This window comes from Mustela lutreola, chromosome 16 (genome assembly GCF_030435805.1).
Source record: "Mustela lutreola isolate mMusLut2 chromosome 16, mMusLut2.pri, whole genome shotgun sequence".
In the NCBI taxonomy this organism is placed as follows: Eukaryota; Metazoa; Chordata; class Mammalia; order Carnivora; family Mustelidae; genus Mustela; species Mustela lutreola.
Window position 1 is genome coordinate 42,420,802 of NC_081305.1, and position 21,238 is coordinate 42,442,039.

The following is a 21,238-nucleotide window of genomic DNA, read 5'->3' on the forward strand; positions in this document are numbered from 1 at the left end:
GAGATGGGAGGAGCAGAGGGAGAGAGAGAGAGAATCCTTAGCAGACTCCCTGCTGAGCATGGAAGCCGACAGCGGGCTCCATCTCCCGACGCTGAGATGGGGATCCAAGCCAAAACCAAGAGTCAGATGCTTAAGCAGCTGCATCACCCAAACACCACAATTTCAATTTGGCCTAATTTCAATACTGTTGTCTCAGGGACTAGAGAGGCCCAAGGAGAGGAGAAAGATGGGAGAACATCCAGTCAGTGGAATAGTCAACACACACAACATCTATGGATGAAGTTTGCTATCTTATATGGATGGCATATAAGGCCGTCCTTATATGGATATATAAGGTGGTGCCCCACAATAATTACGATAGTAACATCAAAGATCAGGGACCGCAGACCACCGTAACAGATATAATAATAATAAAGTTTGAAATATTGAGACAATTACCAAAATGTAACACAGAGACACGAAGCAAGCAAATACTATTGGAAAACTGGTGCTAATAGACTTGCCTGTTGCAGGGTTGCCACAAACCTTCAGTTTGTAAAAGACGTTAATATCCACAAAATGCAATAGAGCAAAGCACAATAAAATGGAGGTATGTCCACGAAGTGGTAGCCCCAATTTAAGGACAAAACTGAGAGGGGAATGCAGGGCAAAGGAATGGTCTTCATCTTTCTCTCGCCCAGATGGGTTTAATCAAGACAGTTTCCCCAAGTCCATTTTGGACCAGGTTTTTTTTCATTTATTCGCCAACTATTTGAGGCCCACCCTTTGTCAGGTACTGTGGTCAGTGCTGAGGATGGAGCGATGATGACCAAGGCAGACAGGAGCTATGCCCTCGGGGAACCTGCAATCTCAGAGAGAATTGCCTAGGCTGGCAGGGTGCTTCCTGCCCTCCTTTTTCTTCCTGGGTCCCTGCAGGGATGTCAGGGATGAGTGATGGGGACTCCCTAATTTGGAGACATTTTATGGCCTTGACGGGATTTTGACTTGGAGACTCTCAGTGCGGACTCTCCAGGCCTGTCTGCAGCGTTGCTAGGCTTGGGATAAGCCTGGGCTCAGCCTGTGCCAAGAACCTCTGCCTGTTTCCTTGGCACATTCATAGAGTAGAAGTCTCCGCCACCCCCTCTGTATTCCAGAGACGCAGAGCCACTGCATACAACAAGGCACTGGGCTGGTTATGAGCCGCTTGCCCACATCTTCCTAAGCACACAGTCTCATCCACGCCTCCATGTGTTTACAAGGCTGGGGCATGTGCTGTGCTAGCCCCTGGCCCCTGTTCTTGCACCTTCCTGACCCTCTGGGACTGGCCTCCTCACTTGAAAACCCTCTTTACTTCCACTTCCTGATGTGGATGACTCCCCTCTTGCCTTTTCAGGCTAGCAGAACACCTTTTAACGCCTCAGCGGGGGGGCATGGCATTCGGATGTAGGCTGGGCCGAGATGATGTCTTACAATGAAGAAACTGAGGCACAGGGAGAGCAGCTAACTACTGCTTGTCAGGACCACCCAGGTCTTACCTCTCTCAATTCCCCTTTTTGGTTTACCACTCTCAGCAGGAAGGCAAATTATCTGCCCCCAGATCACTTCCATCCTCCCTGATCAGGCCATCAGCCTAACATTAAAGAACACAGTGTGGGAAATTGTAAGGAAACAAGATTCATATTTTATTTCCACAAAGAAACTCAAAAGTAGGAAGCTTCTCCTGAAGAATTGTTACAGTGACTTGAGGTCACAAAACGGAGTAGGTGAACAAAGTGGCAGGTTTATCCGATGAGGTTGCTGGACAAGGAGACCTCACAGTTAGAAGAAACGAGGGACAGACAGACCAAGTCCCCAACCTAGAAAAAGCAGGTGTCAGCACCCAGGCCAGGTCTGACACAGGGAGAGAGTTGGGGGCAGGGCACAGATGGTCTCCTTGACAGCTGATGTTCAGGGCATCGGTCCTGATTGGAAGTAATTTTCTAGAAGAAAAGACAAGACCGAATGGTAGAATTCAGCTATTCCTGAACGTGCTGAAACCAGGTATCCTTTCATCCAGCCTCTGCTCTCCCAGTTTTTTGGTGTCCTATCTGTTTCACCTGCGTGTCCCCTTACTCTTGCTTCTCCCTGAAACAGATTTTGTGGTTCTGCCAAGCTAATCTATTGCCCTTCCCCACTGGCTACTCACTTCCTCCTGCAGTTCTCCCAGAACCTTCTGTCCCGTCCCTCCCCTCCACCTTCCCTCTGGCTGTCCCTGCATGGCAGGGGCCTCTGGCAGGCCTTCCATCGGTACTCAGAGGGTGCTTTCCGAGTGTCCTCACTGGTTTCCTAATGAGTCTTTCTCCATTGGGGTCTCCTTCTCCATGCCTTTAGAGCATCCACCCAAAGCAAAGCAAATGCCAAGACCCCAGCCCTGCCCCCTGGGGTGGCTGCTTCTCAGCTCCTGGATGGAGGCCTGCACCACTTGCTCTGACACTCACCTACCAGAACTTCACCCACTGCAGCAGGCCAGGGCGCACCCGGGAAGCCTGTGGGACATAGAGAACATTTGAGTGGTCATGGCCCTGACCCTGGCCCTGCATGCCCTCTGGACCCAGATCCCTTCTCTCAGGAGCCTGATTTTCTTTTTTTCTTTTCTTTTTTTTTTTTTTTTTTAAAGATTTTATTTGTTTATCTGACAGACAGAGATCACAGTAGACAGAGAGGCAGGCAGAGAGAGAGAGGGAAGCAGGCTCCCTGCTGAGCAGAAAGCCCAATGCGGGACTCGATCCCAGGACCCTGAGATCACGACCTGAGCCGAAGGCAGCGGTTCAACCCACTGAGCCACCCAGGCGCCCAGGAGCCCGATTTTCTCGGCCTCACTACTCACCGAGGAAGAAGGCGTGGTTATCCCCTGGAAAGAGATCAGAGGAGGTGATGTGGGGCTACAGTGACCTCTGCCTTGTTCTCGGGGCCCAGGAGGGACCTGATGGCAGGGGCAGGCTCAGACCCAGTTTATCTCGGAGGCCTTTGGGTCTGACTGTGGACATTCAGCCCATGGACTTCTTTTCAAAGCAGATTTATCATCCTAAGTACATTTACCCAAGATGAGCACACACTGGCCAAGCAGAGTGAACAGAAGGTAGATAGGGAGATAGATGGATGGAAATTAGCGAGTGGATACCCACGGACAGCATTAACTACTACTTCACCCATTCCCAGTCAGGAGGTGACTCCTGATCTCTCAGTATAAGTCCCGTCCCTGAGGCCAGGGGCTTCCTTGTTCTCCTTGTTCTGAGAGATGGCGGGAAATAGCACCTGTTTTTTCTTCACCAGTCTAATTAGTATTTAGCGTGTTCATTTATTGAATATATAAGGTTGCTTTCTTTGCATCTGAATGAAACAAAATTCTCAGGGTTGGGTTTTTTTTTTCCCCCCCGTTATTCCCTTTGTGGAACAAAACATTAATTTTCCCACCAACCACAAGTTTCTGGGCAAGCCTCCCCTAAGTGTTAGCGTGCCCTCCTCTCGCCTTCCACGCATCCCATGAACAAATGTCAGCAGTTACAGAGGCAGAGGGAGCAGACTCTACTACATGGGAAGGCTACTTGTTTTGCTGTGTGTCATGTGAGGGTTTTTTTAGAGCTGTATATCCCTCTTTGAGAGGATGCTGGTTCCCAGTTTTCTCCAGGGCATGCGACACAGCTGCTGCCCCCTTGTAACCTTTTCTGAGTGGGTGGGAGTGAAGAACATTGAACCTCCCACCCTCCACTTCCAAATGGCTCTCAAGGAGCCTGAGTCTCCCTACGCAGGGGCGGAGAGACATGACTGTCAAAATGAACAGGATTCTGCCTCGGCCTCAGCTCAGCCTGGCCATGAAAGCCCCTCAATGCCCCCCCCCCACCCCATGCAGAGACCCCAGTGGGGAAATAAGGCAGTTGGGAGTCTTACCTTAGAGGGGATCTTGGCTGAGTACTGCCCACCAGAAGAAGTAGGGTATGCCTGCTGGTTATAGGTATTCTGTGGAAGAAAGCACGGGGGTAGAGAGAGAAGGGATGAGGGCATTTTGCTGTGGAATAAACACACCGGTTCCTGGCCTGGACCAGACCTGTTTCCAAACCCTGCCTTCCTTCCTTGTGTCATGCATTTTTTTTCTATAGAATCTCCTTCAGCCAGCCAGAGCCCATAGCCTCACCTCCCTTATAGTGTGAGTGGCCCTGCCTCCTCCTTCCCTGGTACCTCTCGCATCTCCTCAAGTATCACTTTGGGAAGTGAAGGCAGGAGACCAGGGAAATGAGCATGGTTTGAATCAGGTGGTCCGGTGGCAGATGTCTTACCTTAGAAGTCACAGCGGCCACTTCTTGCCATCCTCCGCCAGACTGAGAAAACAACAGCATGAGGGTGTGGAGGAGAGAGAATTTCAGATTGGCCAGCCCCGAGAACCAGACCGAGAGGGACCTGGGACCGTCAACGTCAGTCTGAGGGCAGAGAGACTCACCTGACCGGCACCGCCCGACCTCTTCTGGAGCGATGCATCGGCACCCTTGAAGGGAGAGAGTCTCCGTGAAGGGGTCTTTGTCCAAGGTCCCTGGAGCCCTGCCGGACTCGCAGGGCTCCAGCAGCCTGTCACCCAGGCCCTGTCCTCCCGCGCAAGCACCAAGCACCAGCACCCACGCATCCCGCTGCACCCCTCTCCATGGTCCAGGATCAGCAGTGCTTCCGGAGAAGCCAGTGAGCCTGAGGACACTGATGACCCCAATAGATACAGGACAGATTTCTACACTCAGTGTGGGGGAGTGAGGCAATTGCCCCCACCCACGCACTTGGAGCTCTGGCAGGCCAGCCTCGGACGGATCAGGAATGGCAAGTGAGCTGTGCCTACATAGGCACCTTTGGGGCAGACACGGCCCCTCAGCCCCAACCCACCTTCTACGGACACCAAACCCTGTTCCCTTCTTAGCCCTGTAATTCCTATTCACAAACACTGTTCCCACAGGGCTTCTGGAAGAATGGGATGCTATCCTCAGCAAACAGAGGCAGAGTGAGGTGATTAGATTCACACTGAGCCAAAGGAGAGCGAAAGGGGAGAAATGCAAGAAAACCCATGAGGCCACGTGAGACACAGCGCAGGTGCATGGGCCCTTCCCCTCTGCAGTCGAGGCAAGAGGAAAATTCTCAGCAGCAGGAGAGAAGTTTAGCTTCTGTGATTACCACCTCTCCACTTGGAACCCCCTCTCCCACCCTCCCCCTCCCCCACAGAGTTAGGGTGTTCCTCCTAACTCCAACTTAACTCCTACTGAATTGTAGCCCCACTCTTAGCCCTAACACCGAGGTCTTGACCACAAACGGCTTGACCACAGGCCTCCAGAGATTTTTTGCGTGGTCTGCATTTTTAAATAGTTGTGAACACCTAAATTCAGATTTCCCTCAGACAACAAGGCACATTGGTCATTCATGAGTGCATGACAACACGCACCTGGAGGGCCCTGACCTCCCCCTTTGCATGGCCCCACCTGTCCAGCCTCGGGTACCTGGCCCACACGGATGAGTGAGTGGGCAACCTTAACCTCTGTGCCCAAAGGCCACTGGCCAGGAAGAATCAAGATGCGGCCTTCTGCAGGACCCCTCCTTCCCAGAACCCAGATATTCAGACCTTCTGCACCTGCTCACACTTGACCACTGCCTGACCTGCTCCCCTCATGCCTCCTGTTTCCTTTCAGCTTTCCTCCTTAACACCCCTTTTCCAGTCCTGAGAGTTGGCCCCAGCTCCAGGCCCCTCTCTCTTCCCCACCTCACGTCCCCTCCCCTGCTCACCCTGCAGTACCCACCCAGCTGTGGCTCCCCCTGAGCCAGGCCACGCCCAGCAGGAACAGCAGCAGAGCAGAGAGGGTGGCGGGCTTCATGTTCCTGCGCCTGTGAAGGCCCCTGTCCTTGGCTTCAGTTTTTATCCCAAGGAGGACCGCCCACCCTACTCCTTCAGTAGTGACTCACTGGCTTCTCTCTCCTACCCCACCCCCACTTAGCAGAAAGGGAGGAGAGTGGGAAGAGAGGGAGGAGCTCCCTCAGCAGGGAAGGTAAGCCAAAGGGACTGAATGCAAGCCATTGCCAAGAGCCCAGGTCCCATGTCCCCAGAGCTGGGCTTCCAGAACGAGCAGTTCTGCCACCCTTACCTCAATAATGGCTTTCCAGTTCAGGAAAGGGGTGTTGTGTTTGAAATCCTAGAGGGAGGAGAAGAGGTGAGTGGGGCTCAGAGCGAGGAGTATGGCAGCTTGTTGGAAAGGTGCAAGAATGGGTTTTGGCACCTGGGTGTGGTTTGGGGTTAGATGAAGATAAGCATACCGGAGCTTGAGGGTGTTAACACTTCTGATGGTATTTGGGCGCGTTTGCCCATCTCACAAGGAAAAAAAGGGCAAATTTTGTGACAGGTGGGCTGGAGCTTGAGGGAGGTGGGGAAAGGGACAGATGACCAGATCCCCAGTTCTCTGAAAAATGAGAGATCTCCTACCTCCCAGAGTCGGCTGAAGTAGAGCAGGGCGCGTGTGCTGGGGCGTGGGACTTGGCCCTGTGGAGGAAAGGTGGGGTAGGGGTGAGCAGGGAGCTTGGCCTCCTGCTCACCTATACCCCTATTCCCGCTACCACCATCACTCAGCCTTCAGAATTTCATCATGACTAAGGTTTGGAGGGAAGCTGGGGTGTCTTAGGAACACTAGTAAATTGCTTTTGGAAGCAGAGGGGGAAAGAGAGACTAGATCTCGGGAGCCGCTAACCAGCCTCCCTCCCCCCTACACACACCACGCTCTTCACTCTCCCTGCTTCCCCGGCCTCTGACAGAACCTCACTGCAGCCAAACCTCAGGACAGGACCAGGACCCCCAGCCCATTGCCCAAAGCTGCAGGGCTGTGGATGACCCTTCCAACCCCCCTGGAATGACAATGGAGACGTAAGAAAGGAGCAGAGACCAGGAGTGTGGGGCAACTACGGTTTATTTCAAGGATAAGGGTTGAGATTAGTGGTGGAGTAGTGGGGTTTTAAGAAGGGCTTGGGGGCTTCCATCCATCTGGTAGCTCCTTGTCTGGAAGTCATGGGGTGCGAAAGCTCTCATCCTGGGCAAAGAAATAAGTTCTAAGAGGAAGCTCAAGGAGTAAGAATTCAGGACCTAATGGGCCAAGTCGGGTGGATCAGGCCTCTGCTCCTGAAATCGGCAAGGATCTTTTTGCCCAGGGTGGCTGTCATCCAGCCAAATCCAGAAATTCCAGTTTGGGATGGAACAACTCTTACTTGCCAAGAACTGTTACGTATAGTCTCCCTGTTGTCACTGCTCAGTCTGGCCCCAGTGCTCAGCTCCCTCCCTGTTAAGGAGATGGGACTTCTGTTCTCCTCTCTGCCAATCTCTGTCCTGCTCCCCTTCTTAGATCTGCTTCTGGGGAAGCTGCCCCAAATGGATCCTGCCTAACTGTGAGCACTCCCTTTACTGCCCACCTTACCCCCCGATGTTCACTGCCTTTCTGGCCCCTGGGGAAGTATCCATCTGTGCCTCTGACCCTAAGCTCCTCACGTTTGGGGGCCTGGTCTCCCCGAGATCCACAGTAAGGAGTCTCGCCCCTCTCAGACACCGTTTCCTTTAAAACAGAAAAGTCCATTTGGCTCTTTTAGTTCATCCAAAACTGCACTGCCCTGCACCTGGGAACTTCTGCCTCCCACATCTTTCGCTCTCCCACCTTCTTCCCCAAGGCGCAGACTTGACCTTGCCTGAGTTTGGGGTTTTCTCTTCACCTCCCTGCATACCACCACCAGTATCCCCCACGAGTTTTAGAGGGCAGGGATCCTTGTCTTCCTTCTTCTACTGTAAGGGTCAGAAGCTCAGCTGCTGGGGTGACTGCTGGGCAGCAGGCATGTGGCTGCAGGAGAGAAACAGCCGCTATTCATTAGAGCAGCTGTCCATTAGAGCTCGAGGAAAGAGGGGCCCAGTGTTGCCTCATTTTCCAAGAGAAGTCAGAATTTCAAGTCACTTTGTAGAACCTCTCAATTTTTAAACTTTGGCAACTAATTCATAGTATTTTTAAAATTTAAAAAAAAAAAAAAAACAGAACAGTGGCTCAAACAAAGCACATCCGTTGGCTGTCACTTGCAACTTCTGCCTTTGGAGTTTGTTCGGATTATCGGCCTGCCTCTGCTCTGGAGGCATGTCTGCTATTTAGGCGTCAGATCAGCCTGGCCAAGGGATCCCTGAATGTGGAAGGGGTGGGCAGGGGGGAAGGAGAAGAGGGTTCTGGGCTCCAAGTGCCTCTTCAACCTATGCACACCCAGGGCCCAGAATACCTGGCACCCAGCAGGCACTGGGCACATAATCATTTTCCTTCCCTTCTTTCTCAGTGTCATTCCTCCTGGGGCCTCTAGCTCCTCCGGACTGTTAAGTCCTTCCCCTGCAAGGACTAGGCCTCCTCACTCTCCCCTTAACCTTCCAGGTCTCAAAGGAGAAACTGAGGTTGACACCTGTTCAGTTTGTGTGTTGAGACATAAAAGAGGCCCATTCCTTCCTCTTCCCGGACTCCTAGCTGTTTCCAAACTACCCTCTTCTTGCCTCTGCCTCCTTCCTCTTTGTTTTTGTCCTCTTTTTAAGCCCTGGACAGAACGCCCCTTCCACTGCCATCGTCACTTCCCCAGCTCCCCAGGTTAGGGGGTAGCAGTTCGCTTTGTTCTCTCTCCCTCTCCCACAAAGATCGAATGACACGGCCTTCTAGCCCTTACCTTGTTTATGGCATCCCAGTTAATGAAACCCAGCTTGGATTTAAAATTCTGCAGAGATAAAAAAAAAAAGAGGAAAATGGCAAATTGAGTTGTAATGTGATGTAATGTTGTCTCAGGACCTCAGGGCAAGAGGTCAAGGACCACCACTGACAGTCGGTCTTTCTGGAAAGAGGGCTTCAAGCCCACAGGGCAGAGGGACAGAACTTCGATTTTCCACGAGAGAGTGGCTAGAGAGATCTTGTTGAACTCACCTTCCAGAAAGTGTCAAAATTGAAGATCCCAGGAGATGTCTGAGAGTTCTAAGGAACCAAAGAGAAAGGGGATAAGAGTAGGAACCCACCCTGTGAGCAAGAGGCAGGGGCGGGTGCTCTGAGGGTCCGGAGGGGAGGCAAGGGATCACTTGATGCCATGGTCCCAGCCAAAGGTGGGGTTATGCCTCCACTCACCAAGGTATTGATCCCACTGACAGCTTCACCTCTTCCGCTGGGCCCTTGCCACTGGGTAGGAAGGGGGGACTACTGTTCAAGGCCTGTGCCTCCTGTCACGCATGCCCGCTATTAGCCTGCTCCGGGCCCACCAGCTCTGCCTTTGCTCAGGCTCTGTGTACTCTGGGTAAAGTCACCTCCTCTCTTTTCTCACACAGCAATAGGAATTCCCACCTTCTTGGAATGTTCTGCCACTTATTTCTAGAATAGCCCTGCCCATTCCTTTGAATCATATTCTTATTCTGCCTCCCCCCAAAGCCTGTCCCAAAAAGACTGCTGGGAGCTCATGTGTAGTCCCATCACGTGCCTAGCACAGTGCCTTATCCTGCCATATTCCTGTGTGGAGACGTCTCCACTTAACAGAGGAGCGAAGCAAACTCAGAGCTGTCCAGCCACATGCCTCAGGTTCTTTTTCCTTGTCGGACTCCCGTGTCCAGATCCTGAATCACTTTGCTCTGGTCACGATGCAGAAAGCTCTGCAGTAACTGTGGCGTGGAGCTAGTTAGGTTTTGCCATCCCCATTTTACCCGAGAGGAAGCCCAGGCTCAGAGAGGCCAACTGCCCTGCCTGAAGATGCACAGATGACAGACAGGTGGGACAGCTGTCCTCTGAAGCCCCGTCTTCTAACTGAGAGGTCACTGCTTTCTAACTCAGAGGTTAACACTTCTAAAGTATGGTTTCCAAAAATAGCCCCTTGACCATTCTCCTGTTACTTTTGGCTGTGTTTCCCTCTCAGTGATAATACACAGTGATGATCGTAGTTTGTAGAAGGGAGAGGAATGGATGAACCAAGGAGACGGGGATCACAGACCCCTGTCTAGTCTCCTGGTGGTCACTCAACACAGAGTCAGGGCAGCTTGCAAGAAGGTACTGGTGTTTCTCTTTCTTTTCCCCATCCCTTAGTGTTCTGTCCCCACACTTTACCAGCCCTTCTCCTAAAACCATCTGTGCTCACCTGATAATTGTCTTGGGGACCCCCAACTAGACGACTGCCCTCTTTGCTTATTTCCTACAGAGAGAAAATGGAAGAGAGTCTGTGGAGGGCTCATGTAGGATGAGAGGGCAAGATAGCAGGATGTGGGCAAGGGACTCCTGAATCAGGGCACAAACCCAGCAGATTTCCCAGATCCCCAAGAGAGGCTCTTCTCCCTGGCAAATCTTGCTTCAGCTTCCTGTGGATTGGGTTATTACTCAATTGGCAACATAACCATCTCTTTATATTCACTTCCGCAACTTCCCAAAATCTAACGGGAAGGGCCTTTGCCACCAAAGTATCTGAACTGTCCCCTGGTTTTGAGGCAGAAGCCAGCCAGACTGTTGGACTAAACTGATGCAAACTGTAAGCCATGGTCTGGGCAGATGTGTCACATTGGTCAGAAAGGGGCCACTGGCTGGAGAGTCAGTGGGAGCCTAGTGGCACAGAAGTCCTCTAGCTCCTCTCCTCCTAAGTTAGAGGGAGGCACTTCTTCAGTCCCACTTTCCCGGTGCTGAGATGAATTCCCTGAGCTAAGATCAAGACCAGCTTGGGTGCAAGACTATCAGCTCTGTTAGCATTGCTGTTGCAAAGGAGACCTCCATCCCATCTCCCGCCACCGGTCTCTACTCTCAGTGCCGGTCATCTCCTTACCCTGATGTCGCCATAGCCGCCGGAACCTCCCTGTCCTCCAAAGCCCTGAGGGATGAGACAGTGCAACAGAGATCATTGTTTTAGATCTTAGGTCCCTCCCTGCACCTTTCTGTATTGATTTAGTACAGTTCCTCTAATAGTCCTCATGGAGTTCTCTTTTGGAATTGGCCAAAATAATCTTGGAATTCATCTGGAAGAATAAATGTTTAAGAATAGGTGAGGGTGCCTGGGTGGCTCAGTGGGTTAAGCCTCTGCCTCGGGCTCAGGTCATGATCTCAGGGTCCTGGGATCAAGCCCCACATCGGGCTCACTGCTCAGCAGGGAGCTTGCTTCCCCCTCTATCTGCCTGCCTCTCTGCCTACTTGTGATCTCTCTCTCTTTGTGTGTCAAATAAATAAATAAAATGTTTTTAAAATGTTAAAAAAAATGATAGGTGAAAAAACACTGGAAAAGATAGGCAACAAAGGATGACCTGTACTGGCGGATATTAATGTACCATAAAGAAAGCCTTGTCACGGAACAGATGGAGTCAGTTTGACCAGATAGAACCCAAAGTATGAAGGTATTTACAAGTGACATTTTACATCAATGGTGTAAATAATTCAATGTGTGTGGCTGGCAACACCAGGTAAATATTTGGAGGGTTCAAGGGGCACAAGTTATACCTAGCTGGTACCCCCCTTCTGTTTTTATCTGGTTTTCCCTTCATAAGAGAGCACGCAGCTCTGATCCAAAATGTGGGGCAAGTCTAGCCGAACTGAGGAATGGGACTAGATTGTATATAGCAAAGTAAAGCCCTGGTAGATTAAAGAGTTAAATATAAAAAATGAAAGTATAGATGTATTAGTAGTTCTAGAAGAAAATCGCGGCCTTTTTCTTTTCAAGAGCAGAAACCATAGAAGAGACTGGTATATTTGACTACATATTTAAGACTTTGGTATGCAAAGAGCTAGAAACAGTTACAAGCCGGGAAGTTAGTTAGTTAGGAAATCATTAGTTAAGAATCGTTAGTTAAGAAACTAACACCTAGGGGCGCCTGGGTGGCTCAATGGGTTAAGCCGCTGCCTTCGGCTCAGGTCATGATCTCAGGGTCCTGGGATCGAGTCCCGCATTGGGCTCTCTGCTTGGCAGGGAGCCTGCTTCCTCCTCTCTCTCTCTCTGCCTGCCTCTCCATCTACTTGTGATTTCTCTCTGTCAAATAAATAAATAAAATCTTTAAAAAAAAAAAAAAAAGAAACTAACACCTACCTACCCATATTAGTATCCTTAATATCCGAGGAGCCTAATATTCAGGGAGCCTTCTCCCCATCGGCTGTGCTCACACCAGTGCACATTGGCCTTGCCAGAACCTGGTAGAAACCAAAATCTCAGCCCCACCCCAGGCCTGCTGACTCAGAACCTGTGTTTTCACAAGACCTCTAGGCTCTTCGTGGGGATCTTAGCACAACACTTCCTCTTGTCAGTGCTGTAGATGCTGACAGAAAGCCCAGATTTCCAGAATAACTAGGAGGAAAGTCTGTGCATTCCAAACCCAGTTTCCAGATGCTGTCGAAGAGGTCATGGCATTCTGTTCAGGCCTTCTGTTTACTGGCCGGGTGGGTGTAGGTCACTTGAAGTGATTATGTTTCTAGAAGGACTGGTTTCTATGTGATTTTTCATAGCCTCCTCCATGGTATAAAGTGAGGCATATCATGTAAGGATTTGCAATTAATTATTACTTTGGAGATTTTTAATATTTGTAGGAGTATGCGTTTGGTTTCTTTCCCACGGACAGGGCTGGGATGAAGGTTAGCCTTAGGAGTGGCGCCAAGCAGGAGTGGGCACAGTCCCAAGTTTGGCTCTCACCTGACCCCCAGATCCTCCGGATATGCGGACTTCATTCCCTGGGTTGTCACACTGTGAGAGAGAGAGAGACAGCTTTCCCTCTGTTTCGGCCTAGACACCAGGGGCAGCCCTCACACTGCAGCACACATGAATCTGTTAACCCTGAGGCTAGCCAGCAGCCACCCCACCTCGGCCCCATTCCCAGCTCTGGCCAGCACTCTCCCAGCTCTCCCATCATCCAAGGAGCCTCAGCACCTGTTATCTCCCCTCCCCTCCAGGAAGAGGAGGCAGATCTGTGCACGAGTGCACTCAGCAGACACTCACCCCAGGTTTATTTCCACTGCCACTTCCGCCACCACTGCTACCCCAGGAAGAGCCGGTATTGTATCCCTACGAGGGGAACATGAGTCCACACAGGGTCTTAAAAGGATTCAGTGGGAACCAGATCGTTGTCTGAACATTATAATTTGTTTTACTCCCCTCTGCCAACCTCCATCTCTTCCCATCTTGAGCCAGCTGGCCAGTGAAGGAAGTTATTCAGAGCACAAAGGACAGGTATGACCAGGTGTATTCGGAAATGCAGGACAGTTTGGGGATTTTGAGCTGTCGTCCTCTCGCCCTACCACATGCCAGAAGCCAAAAAGCCTTTGGAGCCTAACATCTTAAGAGCCTTGATCCTGGCACCTAAGGGCTTGTCTGTCCTCCCCCTTCTTCTCCTTACCCCTCCCTCTCCTGGAACATAGGCAGAGGAAGGGACCCCAAGAGTCCTTACCTGTGAACCCGAGGAGCCGCTTTGAAAATTCCTAGAATTTTCTAAGGGACGGTCCTAGATTGGGAGGGAAAACAGATAGTATATGGAGCAGGAAGTTAAAGCAGCTTATGTGACCTGGCTTGTTCTCCTTACTTACCCCTGCTTGCCTCAGACCTTTCCCAGATACCCGGGGGAGCCAACTGTGCTCCCGCTTTTGCAGGACTCCTCTGGGAGAGTCACCCTAAGCCAGCTGCCAGGCTATAGTCCGCTCTTCCCCCAGTCCCCTCAGCCCTTTGGGAGGGGCCTCCTGGGCCCTGTATTTATCACCCCAGCTCTGTACGTGTCCTTGTCTCCGTGTGTGCGACGGGCCTGCCACCGTTCTCTTGGGAGCTTCCCAAGCCCGTTTCCTGCATCCACCTCTCTTCTCCCCTCTGCCACCCCCAGCTCTAGACCTATCCACCAAGCGGGCGCGGCCGCAGGAGTGGGTTAGACAGGAGGCAGGGCATCCCCACCCGCGCTGGGCGGAAGGGAACCGAATGAGCAGATGCAGCAGCGGGGGCACCTCTGCTGAGGCCCCAGAGAGCCGGCTGTGTAAGGAAGCCTGCCTGGGAGGCTGCAAAGGTGGGGAGCAGGAGCTGAGGAGACCTGGGATGGTGAGCAGCAGAGTAGAACTCACCCAGCTGGGTCCATAACTGCTGCCGCCGCTGTTGCTGCCACCGCTGCTGCCGCCACCGCTGTTGCTGCCACCGCTGCCGCCGCTGTTGCTGCCACCGCTGCCGCTGCTACCACTGCCACTGCTGCCACCATGGCCATTGCCTCCACCGCTGCCACCGCTGCCGCTGCCACTGTCACTGCCACTGCTGCCACCACTGCCTCCCTAAGGGGCAGGAAGGGACCAGAGTGAGAATATCAGGAGTGTTTGCTTCCCTCCCTCCCCTCCCTCTCTGGCTCTAGCATATTCCCCACAGCACGGTCTGAGGGGAGCCGATGTTCTGTCTACTCCCTGCACAACATGCTCCGACGGCCCATCCCCTTACCCCGAAGTTGCTAGAGCTTCCGCCTGAGCCGGATGGTGGGGGGTTGGTGCACTGCAGAGGAAAGTTTCCAGGGACAGGTGAGTTTCCAGACTTCAGTGAAAGCCATGGCCACAGGCCGGGCTCTCCTGTTTCCTGTGGCTTGGCCTTCTTTCCCCACCTGTTTCTGCCCCACACCCATCCCACTTCCCTCCCCCTCTTCCTGGCCCCCTCATCTAGCCCATCTCTTTCCTGTCCAATCTGCCTTGTACCTTGACCCCCCAGCCTTTCTTTCCTCTTCGTCTCTCCTACTTTCTGGCACACGCACCTGGACACCCTCTTCCTCCCCATACTCTTTCCCTTACCTCTGTATGTGAGTTGCTGCCTCTCACTGACCCATAACCAGGTTGGACCACAGTCCCCTGCAGAGAGGAGGAGACCGAGTGTGGGTACCGACAGTAAGATGAGGGAGGCGTGGAGAGCACGGGCTTGAAGGGCAGGAGGTGGAAAGCCTCAGGGCTCGGGTGGTTACTGTACCTGAGCGTTGGTGCCTGAGCTGAAAGACCCTCCGTTGCCTCCTTGGCCCCAGGAGCCTCCCTGAGAGTGGGTTCCAAAGCTGCCATCTGGACCTCTGGGATACCCCTGGCCCCAGGGAGTCCCTGGACCTCCAGAATTGCCTTGGCTGTGGACTCCAGAGCCACCCTGGGAGCCAAAGATGCCATGGCCTCCGGATGGAGGCTGGCCGCCGGTTCCCTGCAAGAACAACACACACCTGCACTGAGTGTGTGTGCCCTTCCCCCTCCGTGACAGGGGAGGGCAGGCACAGCAGGACATAGGCAGAGGCAGGTAGAGGGAGACCCCAGCATGGTGGAAGAAGGAGGCATCATCCCATGGAGGGAAAACACCCCAGACAGCCACAAATAAGAGACCCAGTCATCCTTCCAACTGATTTCCAAGATTCTCAACCCAACTGCCCATAGCCTTCCATTTCCACACCCAGCTGCCCGCTACTCACCCAAGCACTGTTGCTGCCAGGCATCCCCTGCCAGGAGCTGTGGAGAGCATCTTCTCCACGTCGAATGATGTTCTCAGCCTGTCTGCCAGCCTCGCCCCCAGTATTTCCAAGGGCACGGGCTGCCTCCCCCATGCCATGACCCATGACTTCTCTGGCTACAGAGCCAGCTGCCTCTCCAGCCCCTTGGCCAACAGCCTCTTCGACTCCATGGCTAATAGCATCTCCCACCCCTTGTCCAATGGCATGTCCTACCCCATGTCCCAAGGCATCCCCAGCACCTGCTGCAGCCCTCTCCCCTCCTCGCAGCAGTGGGCCAGCCTCCCCACTGCCCAGGCACAGGGCCAGCAGGAGGCAGGCCAGGGAGCCCTGTGACTTCATCTCTGCCTCACTCCTTTCCCTCCTATTTTCTTCTGACCCAAGTTTTCTTCTCTTTGTCCTTCCTCTACCCCCGTGTCTGCGTGTGCCTTTCTCTGTGTTCTTCCTCCTGACTCACTCCCCGTTCCTCTAAGTCCGCAGCCTTCTCTCTCCTTTCCCAGACTCCCCTGCCTTCCCAGAGTCCTCCTCCCTGCCGCTACTCCTTATACTGTGGCCTGGGAGAAGGTGACGGGGCTAGGGAGCCCAGAGTCCCTCCCTCATGACTCAGGGCCAGCCACCGATAGGGTAATGAGCTGTAATTGTGAGTCTGAGAGTCTGTGTTGAAACAGAGAGGGAGCCCGAGCATCAGGGAGGAAGAAATGGGATGAGGCAGGTGCAAAGGTGTTCTGATTTCCCAACCCCAGGAATTTGGGGCGCAGGGTGGGGATGGGGGCATCTGAGGAGATAGGTGGTTGATGTCTCCTAGAGGTGGTAGGTGGAGGGGACTCAAGAGAAAGGAACCACAGGCAGGACCCAACCAGGAGGCAAGCATAGGGAACCCGATAGGGCGAGACCCACCCAAGGTGTAACCCAGCCTGGATCAGGGGCACTGGGATGAGAGGCAGCTGCTTTCTCGGCCTTACTCTCTCAGTTTTGGTGACCTTTTCCTCTTCCATCTCTCTTCCCTCCCATGCTGCCCCCTAAAGGTGACTGTCCTCACACTCTTTCATGCTTTCCACTCCACAGAAACTCTGGGAGTTGTGAGACTGCCCTCAGTGGGGACCCCAGGTATGGAGGTAGGAAGTAGCCAGAGTGGTCATCAGGGCGTCTCAGCACTCGGGCTGCTCTTGGCTGAGAAAGCTGGGTGCGGAGCAGGGAACTGGGCGGGCCAGCCACCCCCAGGGAATGAGTGGGAGGGAGCAGCTGACCCAGGCACCCATCCTGTTTACCTGGCCCACAGGGGCACGTGTGTGAGCTCAGAGCCTCCTGAGAGGACTGGGACTGCCGCTTGCCCCACTCCACCCCCAGTCTCCCCAGGACCTGGCGGCAGGGGAGGAGGAGACAGCCCAAGCCCCCCACCCTGCCCCCTCCCAGGGCCCTCGGGTCAGCAGCGTGGCCCTCTCCCTGTCCCAGCTCAGGACACAGAGCTCAGTCATCTAACCCATCTCACCCCTGTCCAGCACCCGTCCACTTCTCTGCTCCCAGGGCCTTGGGGCCTCCCACTTGTCGCCAGCCTTGTATCACTGGAACTCATCACCGACTTAGGAGGGGCTGGTTTCCATCCGCCTTTCTCAATGTCTTTCAGTCAGTCTCTCTCCACCCCAGCATCCGCACCCCAGCTTGTAATATCCAGCACCTCTCACCGCGTAAACACAATCCCTGTCTGTCCTGGGCGCCTCCCACCTCCCTGTTATTCCATCTCCCTTTAATGAGAGTGATAATGGTGGTAGTGGTAATCATCATTGTAATTTTCACCACGGCTCCAGTCTATCCATGGCTCTGGGTGCCCAGTGCCGGACTAAGCACTTTAAGGCTCTCACAGCCCTGGGAGATAGTCTTAGAATTACCCCATTTAGAGACAGAGAATTTGGGGCTCAGAGGGGAATGGTGGTGTGTGGTAGAGCCAAAGCCAAGCCCAGGCCTGCCCCACTCCTAAACTCTGCTCCCAGCACATTCTGTCATCCTCCGTCTCAGACCTCCCGCTGCTTGTCAAAACCTTCATTCTTCTCTGGATGGAATTGGTGGCAGTTTTGCCCTGGGGCCTAATGGAAGGCAGGGGACAGGGGGCAGGAGTAAATCTGAGGCCTCCGGATTGCTGATGGACACCTAAGCCCCTGAGCCAGCTGCTTCCACGTCCGAGGACAGGACCACGGGGCTGGGGGTAGAACACTCCCTGCCTCAGAGACTCCTTCCCACACTTCCCTCATGGGCCACCGCCTTCACCGTGGTGTATATCTGCCTCCTGACCATCTCTGTTATTAATATTTTTCTTTAAGCCAGCTTACTTTCTTAAGTATATTTTACGTTGCTACTGTAAACAGAAAGCCAGGATCACTTGTCCACAAATAGAAAGTAACATAAAACATAGTGAGAAGTACACAGCGGTGTTACATGAGAGCTGGCCGTGGCTCCTGTGTTAAAAAAGGAGACTGGCAAGTCTGAGGGAGGTAGTCAAGGCACGGGAGCACAGAACTTGAGTCTTCCTCTCTAACATAAACAGAAAGCTTGAGGGAAAATTGAGAAAAGGGCAGGGCTCTCACTGAGTAATTCAGGCTTACTCAAAGCCATGTTCCTGAACCAGCTGGATTCTCCCCTGTGCTCCCATGTTCTGCCTTCTGGGGGAAACTGCCCTCAGGCATCTCTGGACCCAAGAGGTCAACTCACAAGGTCTGCAGGCATATTTATGAAATGCCTGTTGTGAACCAAATAGAAGGCTAAGTGCTTCCATATGCATGATCTCATTCAATCCTTTCAACAGCCTCGGGGCAGGGGAAGTAGACATTCCCATTTTGCAGGTGAGGTAACTGAGGCCCAGGGCTGGTCAATACACATATCAGAGGTATTTTGAAAATATGGTGGTAAAATGGTGGTGTCCAAATATGACCCAGGTCTGTCTGACTCCAACCAGCTTTTCCTACCTCATCCCCATGACTCCTTTGTGCCTGTACCGAATGGCATCCACAAATCTGACCTACACGACCTCACATCCAAGACCCTCTGATTTCAGCTTTCCTAAGTCACTAATTCATTCATTCTGCTAAGTATTTATTGAGTACCTTCTGTGTGTCAGACCTGTTCTAGGCACAGAGGATACAGCGTGGGAGATCATCTAAATCTCTCCCCTTAGGGAGCTCACATTCATTGTGAGGATGTTGGACAATTAACATAGCAGGTGGTGAGCACTAATGAAAAATACAGTGAGTATTTTAAATCGGGCAATCAGGAAAGGCTTTTTGAGATGTGACTTATGAATTGACACCCAAAGGAAGTGAGAGAGTGAGCCATAAGGATGTCTGGGGATAGAGTATCCCAAGCAGAGGGACGGCAGTGCAAAGGCCCTGGAGCAGGGACCTACTTACTCTATTTGAGGACCACTGACAGGAGCAGGGGGAAAAATGGGAAGTGTTGAAGTCAAAGAGAAATGGACCCAGACAGGAGGACTTGGGGCCATTGTGAGGACTCAGACCCTTACTCTGAATGAGGTAGAAAGAGTGGTGGGTTTTGATGGAGGAGGGCTGTTGTCTGACTCAATGTTAACAGGGTCCCTCTGAGGAACAGACTGGGGGGCAAGGGGCAGGAGGTGGGTACAGAGACCAGGGAGGAGGGTTCAGTGGGGGGAGGAGAGAGGCTGGACTCAAGCAGAGAAAGGAGATGAGGCTTTGGGTCTGGGTGCTGTCTCTGCTCCCCTCCATGGTGTCCTGAGCTTCCAGCTGGCATCTGCTGATCCACCTGTGCGCAGTACCTGTCCTGGAGCCCAGCTTCAGATCCTGATACCCCCCGTTACTAGCTGTGATCTTAACCTGTGCAGCAGTTTCCTTGACTGTCAGAGGCAGGAATGCGAGGGTGAAGGGAGGGAGTCCTGGTGGGGTGCCCAGAATGGTGTCTGGCACACTCGCATGCACGCGCTCTGTATTCTTGCTAGTGGTGGGCATGTTGGGATTGTTGGAGTGGTTTTTTGGCAGTTTAACTGTGAGACACATACACAGGCATGCACGTACCTCCTGAAGGCAGAAACTTAATTTTAAAGAGGACTTATTTTGAAGTAGCTCCTTCTCACTCCCCCAAGGGTCCCCGGGAGGCAGGCCCCCTCAGCAGCAGAGACCAGCAGCAGGGAAATGCTCGTGACTAGGAGGAGCCAGGGCCATCACCACTCACTAGCTGGGCGTCCTCAGTCTGGGAGGGGGACCATCATGGTGCCTGCCTCACCGGGAGCTCGGGCGGGTAGAATGAATCATGTCTGAAAGTGCTCGGCACAGACGTAGTCAGCCCCAATAAAAGAGGGCTGTGAGGGTCCCGCCCCAACTCCCCTCCCTGTTCTTCCACTTCTGCACAAACTGGCCCCTCCTCTCCTCACCCCTAGCCTGCCTCTGCCTGTCTATCTCAGATGCCTGCTTCCTGCTCCCACTTACTCCATGCCAATGGGAAAACCAAGTCCGCACAAGGCAGCAGACTCCCCCCTGTTAGCTGCCGGCCATCTGTGCCTGGCCTCAACCTCTCCTCTTGAACATGTTATTCTAGGGTGTAAATGGATGTTAAATGAGTAAATACCTAATTACACATCATCATAAGTGCCGTGAAGGAAAAGATCAGTGTGCCAGGCCAGAGAGTAGCAAAGGCAGCCCTCTGTTCAGGTGGTGTGGTCAAGGTTAAGATCACAGCTAGTAAAGGGAGAAGTCAGGATTTGAAGCTCAGCTCCAGGACAGGTACTACCAACACCTGCAGGGTCAGGAGGCGACAGCGCAGGGCCCAAGAGGGACATGGGGGAATATTCCTGGCAGAGGGAGGGACACACCAGACCTCAAGGCAGAAGTGATCCATGCCTCTTTCCACACTTGAAAACGGGCAAATAAACAGGTGATTGCCATTTACTTTGAAACACATTAAAAATATATTGATGATTTGCAACAACATGGATGGAACTAGAGCGTATCATGCTTAGCGAAATAAGTCAAGCAGAGAAAGACAACTATCATATGATCTCCCTGATATGAGGAAGTGGTGATGCAACATGGAGGCTTAAGTGGGTAGAAGAATAAATGAAACAAGATGGGATTGGGAGGGAGACAAACCATAAGTGACTCTTAATCTCACAAAACAAACTGAGGGTTGCCGGGGGGAGGGGGTTGGGGAGAAGGGGGTGGGATTATGGACATTGGGGAGGGTATGTGATTTGGTGAGTGCTGTGAAGTGTGTAAACCTGGTGATTCACAGACCTGGGGATAAAAATATATGTATATAAAAAATATATGTTTATAAAAAATAAAAAATAAAAAAAAAAATATATTGATGCATGGTTTGATGTATAGATATGTGACAGACGGATGTGTGATAAAGCAAGGAGAGTAAAATGTTAATGGAAGACTGTGAGTGGTGGCTACATAGGTATTCACTATGAAACTCATCTTTATGATGCATTTGCAACATTTTCAATTTAAAATATCGTAAGGGAGGGACGCCTGGGTGGCTCAGTTGGTTAAAATATCGTAAGGGAAGGAAAGGACCGCAGGTCATAAAATGATGATAGTCTACAAATCAGGAAAAAGGCAGTGACCATGAAGTGGCAGGGATGTCACCTTTATTGTACACACACAGCACACACCCCCCCCAGACCGTTCCTGGTGGCATCTGGTTCTTACTGATGCATTGCTTCGTATTTGTTTTCATATTCTGTTTATGTGCCTTGTATCCACAGGAAGCCTGTAAATTCCCCAAGGGCAATTTTTGGTCTTTTATTTTTGACCCCAC

At 52.3% G+C, this 21,238-nt stretch overlaps 1 protein-coding gene across 6 annotated transcripts; it reads right to left on the minus strand.

Moving 5' to 3' along the window:
* Positions 1-1,637: 1,637 nt before the first annotated feature.
* On the minus strand, positions 1,638-16,024 carry DMKN (dermokine). Of its 6 annotated transcripts, none has more exons than XM_059152944.1 (22): positions 15,419-16,024; positions 14,941-15,156; positions 14,769-14,825; positions 14,428-14,478; positions 14,160-14,267; positions 14,067-14,114; positions 13,412-13,465; positions 12,964-13,029; positions 12,661-12,711; positions 10,816-10,860; positions 10,144-10,197; positions 9,150-9,200; positions 8,955-9,002; positions 8,704-8,751; positions 6,461-6,517; positions 6,126-6,173; positions 4,454-4,498; positions 4,293-4,334; positions 3,907-3,975; positions 2,846-2,869; positions 2,457-2,504; positions 1,638-1,958 (listed from the first exon to the last, which is right to left on the minus strand). In XM_059152944.1, the coding sequence occupies exons 1-21, from the start codon at positions 15,794-15,796 to the stop codon at positions 2,457-2,459; spliced, it is 1,608 nt and encodes a 535-aa protein (XP_059008927.1). In that variant the 5' UTR covers positions 15,797-16,024; the 3' UTR covers positions 1,638-1,958. The 6 variants fall into 6 exon arrangements, with proteins under 6 accessions (XP_059008927.1, XP_059008926.1, XP_059008925.1 ...); XM_059152943.1 differs by having other exon boundaries at positions 14,067-14,082; positions 14,125-14,267; XM_059152942.1 differs by having other exon boundaries at positions 14,067-14,267.
* Between the last annotated feature and the right edge of the window lie 5,214 nt (positions 16,025-21,238).

What these genes read in the sequence shown, in the direction of transcription:
- DMKN (XM_059152942.1), bottom strand. Translation starts at nt 15,796, where the DNA reads ATGAAGTCACAGGGCTCCCTGGCCTGCCTCCTGCTGGCCCTGTGCCTG. An exon ending in ATTTTGACACTTTCTGGAAG is followed by an intron (nt 8,752 to 8,954) that starts GTGAGTTCAACA and finishes TTATCTCTGCAG; the next exon opens with AATTTTAAATCCAAGCTGGG. An exon ending in TAACCACGCCTTCTTCCTCG is followed by an intron (nt 2,505 to 2,845) that starts GTGAGTAGTGAG and finishes TATGTCCCACAG; the next exon opens with GCTTCCCGGGTGCGCCCTGG.